The 18,512-nt window shown below is 37.0% G+C and overlaps 1 protein-coding gene across 1 annotated transcript in view; it reads right to left on the bottom strand.

Annotated features, from left to right (window-relative positions):
* The window catches only part of RALGAPA2 (Ral GTPase activating protein catalytic subunit alpha 2), a 291,897-nt gene that overhangs the window by 184,260 nt on the left and 89,125 nt on the right, over positions 1–18,512 (bottom strand). Inside the window, exons 17-24 of the mRNA XM_065401648.1 lie at positions 17,976–18,116; positions 13,801–13,938; positions 11,713–11,810; positions 9,412–9,502; positions 9,058–9,234; positions 3,227–3,420; positions 2,468–2,566; positions 1,979–2,134 (exon numbers count right to left, since the gene is read on the bottom strand). Of these exons, the coding sequence (XP_065257720.1) occupies positions 1,979–2,134; positions 2,468–2,566; positions 3,227–3,420; positions 9,058–9,234; positions 9,412–9,502; positions 11,713–11,810; positions 13,801–13,938; positions 17,976–18,116 (1,094 nt within the window). The remainder of the gene's footprint in view (positions 1–1,978; positions 2,135–2,467; positions 2,567–3,226; positions 3,421–9,057; positions 9,235–9,411; positions 9,503–11,712; positions 11,811–13,800; positions 13,939–17,975; positions 18,117–18,512) is intronic.

The raw sequence follows: 18,512 nt of genomic DNA on the forward strand, positions 1-18,512 counted from the left end.
TTGAGGTGATGATGACAAGGTGTTTGTAAAAGGGTAACCTCCTTGGCTGCCCTTGCCTCTTGCTTCTCAAAGGTCTCCTCTAGCTCAGAGTGGAGAGGAGGAATGGACAGTGCCAGGGAACAAGGTCTTCTGTGTTCCTTATGGGACTGAATCAGGGTCCCCTGAAACTGCTAGTGGTACATTGCCCATGGACCCCAATTAGGCCAATAAGAGGGATCATAAGGCATGGGGGGAGGTATCCAACGTTGGTCATCCCAAGTGTTAGTAGCCAGGGGTCTGTTATCCTGCCTTTGTTGCATCTGTATCAAGAAATAAAGTCTCCTGGAATAACCTGGAAAGCCTTAAACAGAAAATTTAGAGTCTGAGTCAGACTGCTCCTCCACATATTGTATCGTAGCTGACAATCCCTCATCATGGCTAACAGAAGTTGTGGAAGAGGCAAGTTTCACAGAAACATGAGCAGTTGGTGACCCAGCAGACCTTGGTACCAAGAGATGTCTGGAGGTCACAAGCTGTGGAGACTCAGGCTCATTCAGTACCATGAGGTCTTTTGGGTACCAATATTCCTACAGTACTGGGAACACAACAGAACTTGGTACAGGCACTGATGATGTTCTGGATGCCATTGTCCAAGGCACTGATGTCAGTATCGAGGGGATCACAGATACCATTGAAACTGCTCTGTTGCTCATATTCGTCTTCACTATCGAGTCCTTTACTGCTGCGATATGGGATTTAGTTGACATCTTACAGTGCTTCGCAGTGGCTGAAGTTCTCAGAGCCTCATTAGCACTCCTCTTGGGGCCTGAAGTCTCGAGTAACCATGTTGTCTTTGAGGAACTCTCTATTTTGCTCCTCTTATTACCCTCTTTAGTCTTTGAGTGGGAAGCTCTCGGTACACCCTGCACCGCTGTTGGTACCTCGCTCATGGACAATGTCGGAGGCCAGGGTTTCGATGCCATCTTCACCTTGGAAGCTTTCATGACCATGCTCTTGACGTTGACAGGGCACTGACCGAAGTAGAGGGGCTCTGTACAGAAGGGTTTCTCTGCACCCGGGACAGAAACCGGTCTTAAGATCTGCTGCATAATTAAGAGCCAATACTTTATTTCCCTGCTCTTAAAGGATCTTCCCTTAAAAGAAGTGAAGATTTTGCATTTGCTGGGAATAGGAGTCTCTCTCAAACAACTAATACACTGAGATTGCCCGTCACTGACAGAGTTTGCTTGTTGACAAGAGAGGCATATTTTAAACCCTGAGGAGTCCAACATTCCAGACAGAAGAAAGTTTGTTAGGGCCCTTCAATAAGGGAAAACACAAACAAAAATGTTTTTTGTTTTTTTTAATGAAAAGAAATAAATGTGAACAAACATTCCAAAAGCTATAAGGTACTAAACGTACCACTACTACTGCTGCTAAGAACTAATAATGCTAGGAATACTAATAAAAGAGGAAAAAGGCGCATACTAAATTCCATCTCTGGCAAGAGGAGATTGAGAAGAAATTGAGAGCCGTTTGCCCATGCAGCCCTACATTGCCTCTGTATGGAGCACAAGGATGCGTAGGGTGCATGCGCAAGCTGAATGGGCATTGCTACCAAAATTCTCCAATCAAAGGTGGATGCACAGCTGAAGTGGAGCACCCACAGGGACATGACTCGAAAAACAAGAATTATTCTTACTCATGAAACAAGCAAACCAGCAGCAGTTTGAAAGTTTACATGCTGGAGACAACAATATTTGGGAGAACAGAAAAGGAGGTAAATATACAATACACAGATAGGGAGAGGAATAGTTTAGGCTACAGTATAAATCATTTCTAGTCCATACTTTATTGTAGTTTGTGGTACAGCCATTTCCCTCCAACTTCACAGCTTCAAATTTGCTAATTCAAGCTTTGCCATCAAAACAATGTAGTAAAAATGTGTAAATGCAGTAGTAAATATAGTAAATGCAATTAAATTAAGTCAAGCTTTTACCTGATCTTCACTAGTTAAGCCAATGTGCATCACGAGATAAAAATGCACTAGGAAATCAGAATTTGGCAAAACATCTTGGCGCCTAGTCATCATAGCACAGATCAACCTGTATGCTTGAAGTTTGCCTTCTTTATATTCATTTGGCAAGGTTGTTGCCTGAAAAGAACAGAGAATTTTTATTAAGAGATCTCTTCTAGTTACTAAATAGTTCAAATCTGTATCTCCAGCAAGAAAATTTGCAACATACAGCAACCAACTGTATGTATGCTTGCCAATAAATGTTTTGAAGTCACATTCTAAATATGGATTCTCAAGAGTCACTTAGCTATTCTAGACAAAAGTATAGCTAAAGGGTGGACACTGATTATTTTTCTAATACATCTAGAACAACAAGGATTGCAGAAAGCAACACCGTAAAAATGCCATTAAGTGATTCAATATAGACATGCAGCAAAATACTACTCTGCGCAGAATTTAAAACTAATTTACCTTGAACAACCATGATGCAAATATTCTGACAGGTGGAATTAAAACAGGAGGAGAGGGTGTAGACTGGTTGTCCAAACTTATAGCAAGATTGTCCCTTATCTAATTTAAAAAGAAAAGGGAGGGGATTAATAAAATAATATTTAATACATTAAAATGAGTATTATTTACAATACATGATTACTTCCCAGCCTTTCTACTGGAAGTGCTGTCCTCTGTCTCTCTCACACGTGCGCGCGCGCACACACACACACACACACACACACACACACTTTCCAATGAACTCAAATTCAACAGAAAAGTGTGTTGTAGTATTCCTCCATCCTAATCAAATATTATCATTTTAAGGGTGTATTGTGGAAATTTACACTAACTCCCAACATTTGTCAATTATTTTGTACTTTTAATTCATTGCTTCTATTTCACTATTTTACCATCTCAGAATATATTAATTTAAATCCTTTTTGTTACTACACAGAATTGTCTCTTATTAGGTGTTTTTACTGAAATTCAAACATCCTTTTTCTTTATTTACAATACAACCTTTCCCTCCAAACACCACACTTTATTGGTTACTTCACTGTTAAAATTACAGTATCACTAAAAGAACCAGCATGAGCAGTTGAAACTCCTTAAATATTCTAATAAAAAGTGTATTTTACTGCTTAGTAAACTTTTATTAGAATATACTATCAATTAATTTTTATAGCAAATACAAAATCACACTTTGCATTAGAATAAAACACACATTAAAAACAATACCTTTGCCAGTTTGTACCATAGTTCATAGAGATACCCAAAAACTCTGGCATGAATTTTAGGAGATTGGATATTGTTCACATCTCCAAGAATTCCCAAGATCCTTCTCCATAACACAGCAGCTGAATCAGGATGCCAACCTATGAGGTTTCCACCAGCAATTATACTGCAGTCATCAGCAAGGAACTCGCTACTGTCTATAGAATAAAAAAAATTGGTTTCCATCATTTATAAATACAATGAGTAGTCTATCTGTGGTCCACAAAACACAAACAATCATATAAAACAAGGGAGTAATGGTCATGAAAAAAGTTCTGAGCTATGAATTTAAGCATTCATTATCCAAAGTATATATTCAGAGCAACAACTTTCTCAAGGAATGTTTCTACAGATAATTGGTAAAATTGCCCTGTCAAGTCATCTTTTCTCCTGGAGATGCATCCAATTTTGGCCCTTTTATAGCCTCTTGAACTTCCTATTGTGAGGTATCCTCATCCAGTCTCTCCTTTTCTAATTTCAACATGATTGGCATTTGAAACTCAGAAATAAAACATCAAAAAGACATTTAGCCATATGCATTCCCTTAGATGAAGTAAGTTAATAATGGGAACAAACAAATGCTTTCTTTATAAGTTTAGGAGTCAAATATGGGAAATTTTGACTCCAGTACAATTAATTTAGTTAGGAAAAAATAAAATTTACCTAATACCCCAAGTACTGTGTGATCTTCCCCATTCAGAAAACACAAAAAGATTCAAAACAGTGAAATAATGGTTTTCATTATTAAAACACAGACTACTACTTACTAAAATCATGGCTAACAGATTAGGAAAAATGAAAGGGAAACTGAGCTTCATTAATTATTCTACAGAAGAAGTGGGTAGTATCTACAGATAATGGCACATTACATGACAGACAAAGAATAATTTGTTGTCACTGATGGTCATGTAATTAGAGAAGGCTTTTGTTAGGGTTTAACAGCAGTATCTAGAGTCTCCTAAATAATTTGCTCTGGGTTCAAAGTTTAGGTATTTGATTACAATGATTTATTCATGCCCTGTAGTGGTGGTACATACAAAATGCTTACAATTTCATTTTTTTTTCTTATTTCACTAGGTAGGATTTCCCCTTAAGCACCATTCCCACTTATCATTTACTAGCAGAAGCAGAAGGCTATGTCCGGGATTACACTGCAAGGGGATGACATTCTATTATTAGTAAGAAATCCATGTAAAACTATTTCTACCACTTAAATCATCATGGAGAAGTTTGGAGATTTTTCTGGATATAAATTAAATCATTCTCAATTAGCAAAAAACCCTACAATTCCACCATGTTTATACTTTGAGAATTTAAATAAGTAACAAAACACGTCGATTGTTTGGGAATTAAGATGACTATGTTATTAAACAATGCAGGTAGGCATACATGGAAGCCAATTATAGAAAACATCAAGGAAGGAACAAGTGGGATTCCCTGAACCTTTGTTGAGTAGGTTTCAGAGGGGTAGCTGTGTTAGTTTGTATCAGCAAAAACAACAAGGAGTCCTTGTGGCACCTTAGAGACTTTATTTATTTGGGCATAAGCATTCGTGGGCAATCACCCACTTCATCAGATGCCTGGAGTGAAAAATACAGTAGGCAGGTATAAATATACAGCACATGAAAAGATGGGAGTTGCCTTACCAAGTGGGGGGTCAGTGCTAACGAGGCCAATTCAATCAGGGTGGATGTGGCCCATTCCCAACAGTTGACAAGAAGGAGTGAGTATCAACAGTGGGAAAATTACTTTTTATAGTGACCCAGCCACTCCCAGTCTCACAGGACTTAATCCTGGGGAGCAAGGCATCCTTTTGGTACCGAGCACAGTACCAAAAGAGGAAAACCGGTCCAAATGGATACAAACACAGAAACCTAATGCTAATTTACTTAAGAAAAAAACAACAACAAAAAACTAACCAACCGTAACTAACTGCAACTATCTACAATGAGAGAGGAAGGCACTTGAGTTAATAAGACCCAGATTGTTCCAAGCACCCTCACTGGTGTTAAGAAGGAACTGAGGGGAGTCGGGGATGGCCCCATCCCGTTATACCAGCGCGCAGCAGCATGTGGCAACACAAAGTGCACAAGCCACCTGATGGGTACTGCTGAGGGGAAAAAAATCTCTGGCCTCTGTGCACGAGGAGCACCCACGCCTACAGTGGAATGGCCATGTGCGATCACTCAAAAATCTCATACAATATGCATGCATGAACTTTAATTAGCATAACTTTTGCTGTCCTTCCTATTTTCATGTTATTTCTCTTTTCTGATTGGTTTATTACCACTGATTACAAACTCTTATCCAATACCAGCACTAGAGGCTTCTACAAACAAACTGTAAATTTAGCTTGAGAGAACTTTTAAATCACAAGACCAAATACACTTACCTTTGAAGAAACAGGTATTAATGAAAACACTAAGTAAAATTAACGCAAATACCCAAAATATAAACTGAAAACCATAAGTGAGCTCCAGTTAGATGTATCATTTTACTGCATCTACTGAAATTCATTACATTATCCCCTCCACTACAGTGCACAGAGGAGAGCTAAAACAGGAGTATTTACAGTGGAAACTCCAAAGGAGTAATGGCAACAGTTCCACAGCATGCTCTTGTTCTTTCCACAGTCCAAGAGAAGCCATTCAAGCAGGTGCACTACAGAGCAGGTGCTCTGCACATTGGGAGGTAATGAGTTTAGGAGCGGGATGCTCTCTGTGGCATCATCCCTTCAAGAATTATGATGCATTATTAACATATGCTGGTTGCTCAGTGAAACCCTCAAAGGTTCTGAGGAAGCTGTGGTGCCATAGGAGAAGGGGGTGTCTCAGGGAGCTCTACAGAAGTATTCCAGCATTGACAAGGAAACCTGAATCCCTCAAAGGATATGAAAGGCCAAATCATCCATCTTTTCTGCATGAACTCAAATATTTTACATCAGACAGAAGAAAATGAAGTTAACTCAAAGAATTAAACCTTGGAATTTCTGAGCCCCACTAAATCTAAAAATGGTTTCAAAAAAAGAAAGAAAGAAAGATATTAATATTTAACATGACTAACACTCTCTCAACATGTGAAATACAGTTATGCACACTCATTCTGTTAGGTAATTACAATCTTATTACTACATTTGCCTTTCTACTCTAGGTTACTGATCAAATTATTTTATAAAACTAGTTTTCTTTTGCATACGCAAAGAGCAAAGTTCTTGTATTATGGATAGAAAGCAAGCTAGCAATTTGTCTTCTTCACATAGGTAATAATCCTTAACATATGTTATATTACAATCTCCCTTTGTACTGATGACAAGCTGAACTATTGAACTGGGTGCACTTATTCATTATATTAGTAGTATTTCAAAGAATAATTGAATAAATGGAGTAGCTAACCCTGAAACTATATCTCATCATAGAAAATAGCCTACCAGAAAAATTCTTATGTTACCTGATTAAGTTACTGAAATAAAATCTATGATGCACTTATTAAAAATTAGATGGAAGGTAGCCTTTACAAAGAACAAAGCACCAAAAGAATACAATACATAGTCATAAATGTTGTATCCTATATGTTAAAGTTACAACAATTAAAATGAAAAGGGTAAAGGAAAATTACTAACAAACTGACTTTTCTTAGGGGGTTCCCTTCATTAGATCCATATTCTAATGTATTTCCTAATGACACTGGAGACTTCTAAATAATTAAAGCATATGCACAATACTATTCAAAAAACTTCAACATAGAGGGTGAAATCCTGCCCACCCCTCTCCCCCCAGATCAGTAAGAGTTTTACTATTGACTTCAACTGGACAAAGATTGTACCTATAGAGTGGTTGTTTCAGAGAGTATAAATACTGAATTACAATTTACCATTATCTTCAGTCTGACTTTCTAAATCTTTTAATAAAGGGAGTCTGCAATTCCCATTTCTGATTCAGCATTCAAAGCTAAAGCTTGGAGACATGGATTCCAAATGTTTAATCTTGGGAAAATCATTGTCATAAGGAAAGAACAGCAACTGAAGAATAGCACATTCTTTCTTCCTGAATCATGGCTAGTAAATGGGATTTCCCCCCTTATTTACTTATACAGGTCTGTCACATCTTACGCACATTTAGCATGCGCAATTTCAGCTTTACGCGGTCAGCAAAAAAAAAAAAAAAAAAAAGAGAAAAATAAAAATTTTAATACTGTACCTGTAGTGCAGGGGATTCCACCCGCCACTGAACTAAATGTAATTTTGACTACACGCGGTTTTCGCTTTACGCGCTAACCGCGGAACGGAACCCCCGCGTAAGATGAGACAGACCTGTAGTATCTTTCTAATCTCCAATAAATGCACTCTATGAAAGTAAAGTGGTAATGAAGTTTCTATCTGAAGGAAACAAGAGATAGAAAATGAAAAGCAAGGAACAAAAGCACGAGAATATAGTCAATATCAATATTCTTTGATAACATTTGGAAGGAACTTTGTATAGGTACTTGACATGTCTTTAGTTTTGCCCCCTTACTGCTTCCCATATGAAACAGAAGTTAACTACCATTTCAGTCTTCTATTTTTATACCAATTATCAATCATAGGCCATCAGAACTTTGTTCTTTAATCTCCAAAGCTACACTTACAAGGTTGAGCCAAATACCTGCCCTTGTGTACAGACAACCTGTCTCTTAAATCTTCATAAAGATATTAGTTGCTTCTCATTAAAATATGATACATTTCAAGAGTTGGCAGGCTGGAAGAGATATTAACTAAGTATAGGATTTTCAAAAGTGTCTCAGTGATATCATCAATTATTCCCTGTGTCCACTGAAGCTAGGATGAGAAGTAATGGGCTTAAGCTGTAGCAAGTGACATTTAGGTTAGATAATAGGAAAAGCTTTCTAACTATAAGGATAGTTAACCTGTGGAACAGGCTTCCCAGGGAAGCGGAGGAATCCCCATCATTGGAGGTTTTTAAGAGCAGGTTGGACAACCTGTCAGGGATGGTTTAGGTTTACTTGGTCCTTCCCTCAGTGCGGGGACCTGGATTTAATGATTTCTCAAAATCCCTTCCAACCCTACATTCCTATGATTCTAAAATGGTATCTAGTGTAATTAAATAGTAGGATATTAAGTTCTACTGCCAATTTTAACTCTAGTAGACCCAGTTTCTTAACCCTTACATGATATTCTTGTGACTACAGATCTCTTTCTCCACTTTCTAAATATCTAATTACTTATGTCACTACCAAATCTCAAGATGAAAGATAACCAGAGGACAAACAAGGATCTTGGAGATGTCCTTCCCTTTGAGATACTAGTGATGTCTGACATTCTTTCCACTATCATGTTTTTCCAGAATTGTCCCTCATTTAATAACATTCAGTATACATTTGCTGGGTGTGTTTCATTGTCTTCCATTTTCGTGTGTGTCTGTGTGTATTTTGTTGTGCAACATTTGGCCTAGGGAATCAAACCGATACATCATTGTGATGAAGTGTAAGAGGAGTATTAACACATTCTCTGAGGAAGGGTTAACTTTCTAGACAGTAGTGCAGTACACAGTGTTATTAATATTATTCAAAATTAAGAAAACAAAGCATTACTACGATTTTACAATATTTTAATCTTAAAAGATGAACTATGCCATTAGGGTTACATTTAATGTCAAATAATTCTCATCTACTTTAAAACAAACACTTTTAAAAAGCAAAAAAGTGCATGCAAATTGAGTTGTATAAACTAGCATGTGTAAGTTCTACCGTTTTGTGACAAAAATCTACAATATCTATTGCATTTTCTTGAACATAGGTACCTGTTAAATTTGCAGCATCAGAAGGACTAAGCTGCAGCCAGTGACGAGCATCTGCATCTACACAAACATCTGTTGGTATATTAACTTCATGTTCTTCTTCACATGTTTGCCAGGGGACCAGGGTAATCTCTACTTCATTATTGTAGCCAATGAACGTGTCACTGCTAACACTTTCACCTAAAGTAAACAGGAATTACTGAGTGTCATAAGCAATGTTCTACAATAAAAAAAAAAATCTTATTTTCAAAAACATGGTTAAAAGTAACCAATATTATAGATGTGATTAGTCAAATTAGCACATGCCACCACAAACTACTACTCCTTAGAACAATAATTTGGTTTCCTGGAACTCACTCATTTCTCTTTCTCTATGATTTCCATGTGACTGCTGCAAGTCTGCTTTCAAATCTAATTCAGCTGGACTGCTGCTCCTTCGTATTAAAACCTTCAGAAAAAATATAAAATTGAATTCCTCTCAATTCATTTATGGTTAATTTGAAAAATATATCCCATAAGATGTTAGAATATTTTCCTCTATTAAGATGCATATACATTTATACATAAGTATCACTGAAAACTAACTCTGACTTATTCAGAGTTAGTCCTGCCTCAGTGCAGGGGACTGGACCAGATGGCCTACTGAAGTCCCTTCCAGTCCTACATTTCTATAATTCTATTAATAAAAGACCATATCACATAAGGCATAGAGTAGGAGCATGTTACTAGAGTTAGTTGCTGTGGAAACTTTAACTCTAAATTTCCTAGATTATATGGGTGTTAAAAACTTATCAGTTAAAATGTTACATCAATATGGGGGGGTAGGGGGAGGTCTGTTTTATTTTTTTTATTTGCAATTAATATTCTTAATTTTTTAAAAAGGAAAGATGACCTAGATGTCAAAAGAACTTAAGGGTTCTTGATACATTGGTCAGGCCTTATGACCAACTTTTCATCCTACTTGGTTTCTCAGGCCGAAGCACTGCCATGCAGGAGGTAATGAATTCATTTGCAGAGGTTGTCTTTCTGGAACTTGTGGCCCCACAGCTGATTTTTGTGGGGAAGGAATTGGCAATCAATCCTCAGGCATATGCAGCTGCTTGCACTGTTTGGAAGACTGCATACAGTTTTGTTTTTCCCAACAAATCAGGTTCATGTTGAGCAGTGGTCAGATAAATCCAGCATGTAGTAATTTTTGAGCTGTGCACTGGTTCACATAATATTTTCAGGTTTCAGAGTAGCAGCCGTGTTAGTCTGTATCCGCAAAAAGAACAGGAGTACTTGTGGCACCTTAGAGACTAACAAATTTATTAGAGCATAAGCTTTCGTGGGCTACAACCCACTTCTTCGGATGCATATAGAGTGAAACATATATTGAGGAGATATATATACACACATACAGAGAGCATGAACAGGTGGGAGTTGTCTTACCAACTCTGAGAGGCCAATTAAGTAAGAGAAAAAAAAACTTTTGAAGTGATAATCAAGATAGCTCAGTACAGACAGTTTGATAAGAAGCAAGTGTGAAAATACTGACAAGGGGAGATAGATTCAATGTTTGTAATGGCTCAGCCATTCCCAGTCCTTATTTAATCCTGAGTTGATTGTGTCTAGTTTGATATGCAATATCAATATATGTTTCACTCTATATGCATCCGAAGAAGTGGGTTGTAGCCCATGAAAGCTTATGCTCTAATAAATTTGTTAGTCTCTAAGGTGCCACAAGTACTCCTATAATATTTTCAGTTATTTATGCAATAAATATGGCCACAACCTCAATATCAACTTGCAAAGGAAGTGGGAAGTGTGATATTGATGGCAGCATTATCAGGAGGTAGTAAAAATTTTGACCAGCATGTCAGTAACATAAAAAGGGGGGAGGAGGGTTAATCTCTTACTCCCACCACCATTGTCTTTGCCTGAATTGGGTAAAGAAACTGCAGCAGAGCAATACATAGTGTTCCCCCTCTGTTCGAGCCAAGTGTGTAGTCCCAATGTTGCTTTTAGATTACACCCACTTAAGAGCAGTGGACCAAACCAGAGTTTCAAACTACAGTCATCAATTTGATATTGCATTGCACTTCTAACAGTATCACCAGTTTCAATCATCAATTATTTCTGCTGTTTATTCAAAAGTAACATGAAAAATTAAAAAAACCTGTCAGTCAGAATGCTGACATAGACAAAGTTTTGAAATAAATGGCCGATGCAAATTGTGCTGAGAAAGGCATTTCTCTGAACACTTCATGAACTATCAAACATTTGTTTAAGTACTATGCAATTCGGTAATGAATATATTTTATTTATATGACAGTTATTAACTCTGTGTTTATTTATATATATACACATACATACATACATACATACACACACACACGTATACATAGTCTTTATCTGTTGCTTTATGTAATCTTCATTATAGTATTTCCATAAACGAGTGTTACAGCCTTATAGTATTAGAAGATGCAGAATATTCAAAATACTTGCTATTAACAGCTACAGTTTTATTCCAATTTCTATATCATTAATGGGATCCACAAACTTAAAATTTCAGTTGTTATCCTTTCTAAACATTTATATTAATAATTAGAAATGAAAAGTTCTTAGGACCTTGTCAAATATTAGAACTTGGATCAGAGTCTATCAATTTTGCCTTACATGTTCGGCTTCATTTTCTTTCTTCATATATCCCTTCTTGTCTTGAATGGATTTGGAATCCGAACAATTTAAATTCTGCGAACTCTCAGTCTTTTTATCTGCATAATCAAAATTTTAAAAAGTAAACAAATGAGACAAGAAATACAGACAGTTAAGGAAATGGAGTCTGTGGGCTAATTCTAAAATGATTCAAAACAGCACTAAATAAGTGCATCTTTTTCATCTTTCTAATATTTACAGAGAAGTGATTGAATATGACATTCTCATATGATTATGTGGATATTTCCCTCATAAATAGTGTAAAAAACTGCCATTATGAGAATACAACTAAAATCTTTAGCTGTGGTGTGTGAAATGTAAACGCAGTGCTAGATTCTGGAAATGACAAGTTACACACCAATCACAGATATTTTCAGTGGCTTTCATTGTGAGACAAGTCCTGCTTTAACAAAGATGATATTCTACACTTCCAAATGACAACTGCCTAAAGCCAAATTGATTTTTACAACTTAACTAAAAACGAGACACTTGTCAAAGAGAATTTAGTGCTTGTGAAAAGTGTTGGAACAATAGAGCTGGAAAATGAAGTTATATTTCCCACAGAACAGATAGAGCACATAGAATGGCCACTCAAGATTCCCAACACCTTTCCACTAAAGTGACCTGTCTGCTGGTACTTCCTTTCTGAGGCATAGCAGGTAAAATATTATCAGGCTACATGCTAATGGCAAATCAATTATACAGTGAAATCAAATATCTCACTAAACTGCTCAGTGTCCATTTATGAGGCCCTTCAATAAGGCAGATAAGAAAGTTTGCTTGACTGTTCCCTATACTTCTTAGATGAATGGCAGGCAAATGGATGTAGCCAAGAGTATAGTCAGCAGCACAGCAGATAAACCCTAGAGGAAACATCTCTAAAACTATATAGGTAAATTATTAGCCAATGATAGCTGTCTTTCAATCATTGGTAAGGTACTCAAAGCCCTGGTCTACACTATAGAGTTACGTTGCTCAGGGGTATGAATAATCCGCCGACCTAAATACCAATGTAGACAGCCCTATGTCGGCAGGGACCTAACCAATGCAGCGTTTTAAGTGTAGACCTGCCATAGTATAAAGCGCCTGTAACTAACTCACATGGAAGGTTGCAACATATTCTCCTATAAACAAAACATTATAAACAGGAAGTTTTTATGAATGCTCTTGTCCACACTGGGGAAGAGCCAGAGTTCACTGAAGCTATTTTGAAAACTGGTCAGCTCATTAAGTTTACCACCTGCACGTAATTAATGTTACCACTGTATTCCTCTACAATGGGGAGTATGTGCAAAAAGAATTACTTATGAGCAGGAAGTGCTAATGTTTTATTGGTGACCACTCTAAGCTTACAGCTATACTGGAAAATTAGGACTTGCAGTTCATCAGTGGTTGCACAAGGAGTGGAAACTGTAGTATTCTAATGTGTTCACCAAGTCATCTAACCCTGTTAAGAGTTCAAATTAATTAACACTACCAAGTACTCCAGTATAGAAAAATACAATCGTAGCACTACTTTTTTGCAAGAGATAAATTACATTTTAATTATGATCACTAAAGCAGAACTTGTTTTTAAAAAGCATGATGGTAAAAATAAATGGCTCTAACCTACACTACAGCATCCAGTGATGCTGAATTAGGAGCTGCACTGGTAAATTAAGTCCTAATTTTTCTAATGTAGCCAAAGACTAAGGTTAAATATACTGTCCTTGGCCATTTTTAATGCACCTTCAAAGGGTTAAAACTAACTTTTTAAGTGAGATACTTATACTATTGAACATCCTCAATGCGTGGGTGGATGGAGATATTCAGAGGTATTATTTTAGGAGCATGTTTGTGTTACATTTAAATTTGTTATTTAAAAAACAGGGTTTGGAACACTGAATAACAGGATTTATTGTACCATAGCTTAAATGAACAGACATTATGGCATAAATATACATTCATACAATAGCAATGGGACATTTTTCCTTCCAATTCACAAATGTAGTTTAATGAGATTCAAAGGCAGCTTAATACTGTATAGCTACTGTATGTCACAAAATTTACCTTGAAAAAAATCAGAACTAAATTGGTCTGTAACGTCTGAAGTGCTACTGCTTCGAGTTAGTTGTTGGTCCTGGTCTGCAAAGAGGCCACTAGACTCTGCTCCTGTTGTATTTTCTGATTGCTGAGCTTCTTCAACTTCTGCAGATTTCAATTAAAATAAAATGTGTTACAAGGATTCTAAAAGTCTTTGCACATTTACTGCACACTAACGTAGCAAAGTCAGGTGAAAAGATGAACAAGCTAAATATTTAAAACACATAGAAATTATGAGAATAAAATGAAAAATTTCAATTTTAGTTACCAAATGCTCTCCACAACTGAAAAGAAATTCATTAAAAAATGTATTCCAGCAGCAGAATTAGGAAGAGGTTCAGAGAAGGGAAACTCAAATTATTAGAGTCATAGAGTGGGTGTTGAGGGCCGGGGGAGGAGGGGAGAGGTGTCACATGAAGAGAGATTAAAAAGACTAAGACTTTTTAGTCTAGAAAGGAAAAGGGTGAGAGAAGATATATAAATTAATGAACAGTATAGAGAAGACTAATTTGGTGTTCCCATTTACTTTTCCCATAATAAAGGAAGAAATGGAAACTTAAAAAGTCAACAAATTCAAAATGGATAAAAAGAATATATATATATATATGTTTAATAAACACCTTGCATAACTATCCAACGGGACTCACTTCTAAGGGATTTGATTCAGAAAAACAGATTAGTAAGTCTCAAGCAGTATTAGACATTCATAACAACAACAGTAAAATCTAGGGGCAGAACACTCCCCATTCCTACTGACTCCCTCATAGCCTATTCACCTAGTTATGCCTTCCTCAATCATCCAGCATTCACCGCTGGCACAGACTGGACACTGAACTAAATAGACCATTGGTTTGTTCCCATGTTGCAACTCAGACTTAGGTGCCTCCTTACACATACAGGAGGGGATCACCTTTCCTGCATTCCTTAGAATGTGCACAGAAAGCTGGATCCTTTCCTGGGGACCTTATGAGATTTGTAAGTTGGGAGAAGAATAGGAGATATAAGGAGCAGCACACTGAGGAGGGGGAGGGGGATCCCTGTCCTTCCAGTGGATCGTCTCACATCCATAAGAGCAATACCTGCACACCTTAGGAGGTGCACAGGAGGTCCACTCTGCAGGTATTAGCAAATGTATACCCCTCCCCCTTCCCTAAACTCCCTACATGCAGGTGGTATAAGGAATGTGAGGTTCTGTTATTAGCCTTATGAGATAGGTGGGCAGAGCTTTAAAATATCCAATGTGAGCCATAGATTCCTTTTCGGTGGCCAATCAATCCTTCCTAACCTTAGAAAACTTGTTCTTTCTTGATGAGCAAAATCTGAATCATTAGTCACCTGACAGGCCTAATAAGATCGTCAGTCTTTGGACAGTTCTATTTAGGTTCATCAGGGGGCTTGTGACCCTGAGGGCCATGAAAATCTGCCAAACCTAATAAAACCATCCTCCCCCACCAGAATCATTAAGAGATCCCAATTAACCTATTAAGGCTTATGAAGGGTTGGACCCCTCTATAAGTCTACTAAGGCATGTTGGAAAATCCTCAGCAAGTGTCCCAAGGCTATTAGCAGGGTTAGTTAAGTATGAGCAATACTATCTGCTGTGGTGGGGACTGGATAGGGTTTTTAGCATGTTAAAAAATTTAAGTTACCTATTTGTTATTTATTTAACTGCCTCAACAACAACACTAACTTGGTTCAGGTTTATGTTGCCAGGAAATTTGTTTTGCATTACCAATTTCAGAAAGTCTGTTCAATATATATTAAATATACAAAAAGAAAAAAGTTTAGAGATTTAAAGCATTTTTAAAAATTATGTAAACCATAACTTTAACATACTCTCTCTCATTCCTTCTCTCTTTATAAGACAGCAAAACCTCCTTCTTGACAGTTTCTTAGATGATATCAAATATGCTTGTTGGGAAAAATGGTGACTCAGTTTTAAGTGTTAGCTCTTGGATTTAGGTGTTAAAGTCTGATCATGTTTCTTCATAAGACAGAACAAGACAAGCACACAAAGGTGGAGAAAGAAAAGGATAGCAAACACAGCAAAATTCAGCATCGGTCTCTGTCTACAGCTGTAATTCATTTGCTGGAAAAGTAACATGAGTAGCACACAACCTTATTAGCCTCTTCAGGATCTGGCAAACAACTACCAGAATTGAACTATGGTATCACTTTATCTTGCCTCTCTGGACATAGCAAAAGATTGAATAGTTTGACTTGTCCTGGCAGGTTAAGCTGAAGTCTCATTAACTGAAGTCAAACAGATAAAGAGAAGAGAGACATATGAGGAGTCAAGTGGGGAAAAAGGGAAAACAACACACAAGCAAAGGAGTGACAGCAGGAACCTTAGGTTCATATCTCAGGAGTTAGTCAGAACACAATTGTGGAGATGATTCTTTTTGAAAAGTCATGGGTCCTAGCATATTGTTGTGGTGGTAGTGACAGGCCTGGCAGTGATGCTAGTTAATGCTCCCTGCCATGCCTAAGCTAGCATCCAGCTCCTTCCTAGAAAATATCCCAATGGGATAGCAAACATATCCTATCAAAACTGACTCATCAGAACAAGTATCCAATGATTCACATATGCACACTTCCTCTCCTCTTAAAAATGTTTTGGTCTCTTGCTAGGGCAATTCCTTGGGAGCCTTGAAAACCCTACTCAGAATCTTAGTTCAGACAAATACACATTACACCATTGATTCCAAGCTCTGGTTTCTTCAAACAATATTACATAACAAGCATAGAAGGTACACTGAACTTTCCATAAGCTTTCAACTCACTGAGGGACAATTCAAGGCCATCCCTGAGAATTCAACACAACTCTTCTCCACTCCCCCTACCCTTCCCTACTCCTCCACTATGCCTTTCAAACCTTTGTCTGTTGGCACCTTTGTTCTGCTGCCCCTCTCCATGCCTACCTCCTGCACATCTCCTAAAGTCTACATGAAGTGAACACCAAAGGCAGTCTGCAGAAGGGAGCAGTGGGGCTAGCAGGGGATTGTGGTGGGGACCAGCAAAAAAGGAAGACATTCCCCTCTCCGCACTCTCTGTTGACCACCCCACCTTTGAGTGTGTTCGTTTATAAATGAATTGCCTGATTCACTTCAATTTTAATGGAAAATATCCTAAATTTCACATTGATAAAACTCTATTAGTTGCTTTACATGCCAAGGCCTCTCAAAAGCGAGAATTTACATTTTTATTTAAAATAAAGCTTAGGTCTCCAGCACTAACTTAATGGGTCTATTTTTAGTTCAATGGAGTGGTCAAGCTTGTATCTTTCAACAACAAAAGTTCATCTAATACAAGATATTACATGACTCAGCCAGTCTATATAATTAATGGGAAGGCAATTAAATTCAGATACATTTTAATTTAGTTACAAAGGAAGACATACCTAAATAAACTGTAGGTCAAGATAAATCCTTAATGTTTAAGTGTATAAAATAGAATAGTTTGTGGGGCCCCAAACGTCTGAACAAAAACAGAAAATGATACTGTCTAAGCCTTGTATGTTTAAATAATTTGTTGGTAATAAGAAGCATAGATAGAAAGTTTTTTTGTTTCTGAAATCAGGATCCCCAGGAAAATGTCTTTAGAGGCAAACATTTACAATTAGCATTAACTTGTGTGACCTCATTGTTAGATTGATAGTGAATGGGATTTATTGTCGAAAACCATGGCTGGCTGGATTTTTCCAGCATGATTTGTTTTGAAGCATCATTCAAATAGTTTTAGGAATATTTTCCCTGAAACTACTCCAAAAAAGAAATATTTAAAAAGGTTTTGTTCTCCTCTTCCTCAAAATGGTGCCCCATTTTGACAGTAAGTACAGTTCCAGTGACCCAAAAATAAAAATCACTAGAATTATTTAAATATCAGTACTTACCATCCAAACAAAATTTGATAGTGAACATGAGATAACCTTATGATTAAAGAGGAAATATCTCCCAAGGACTACAAAATGCTGCTTTAACAACAGAAGTTGTTACTGATTAATTGTAAGATAAGGAGAGACAGAGAGTGCAGTGTAAACCATACTAACGCACTAGAATAATTAAGGAGACAGAAAAAGCCGGCAACAGCAGTTTAAAAAATATAAAGAACATTTAGATACAAGATGGCTTTAAGTACAGTACCTGAAAGTCTGTGAGAGCAAGAAGTGTAAGAGATACCAGGTAAGAGAGAGCTCACAGTGTGAAGCAGAAGAGGTACACTTTTAGTGGCTGGCAAAGCCTCATAAAGATGAACACAGTTGCTGATAGACTGGCTTCGCTTAGCTTCCAGGGAAAAATAAAGTAATAATTATGTCAGAAGAACAATAAAATATAGGGATTTTTCTAAGGATATTATTTAAGTGCCATGGCAAAATAAATGCAACATACATCTGAAACAGTTCCTTAACATAAATATTCAGAAATCCTACATAAAAATGAATTCCCATACAGTAAAGGTTTGAATGTGTTGGAATAAAATTGCCACATAATAAATGTGCAATAATCAGCATGGGTTTTTTTTATTTACAAGATTGTGAAATATTACAATACCATATTTTACCATAAATCCATTTTGTCAATTAACATACTGGTTATCTTACTAAATCTTACTCAGTAACTCTGTAAAATTATGATGTGCCATCAGTCTAACCTATCCCAAATCTTTAATACTTAGGAGTA

The sequence above is a fragment of the Emys orbicularis genome, chromosome 3 (assembly GCF_028017835.1).
Source record: "Emys orbicularis isolate rEmyOrb1 chromosome 3, rEmyOrb1.hap1, whole genome shotgun sequence".
Classification (NCBI taxonomy): Eukaryota; Metazoa; Chordata; order Testudines; family Emydidae; genus Emys; species Emys orbicularis.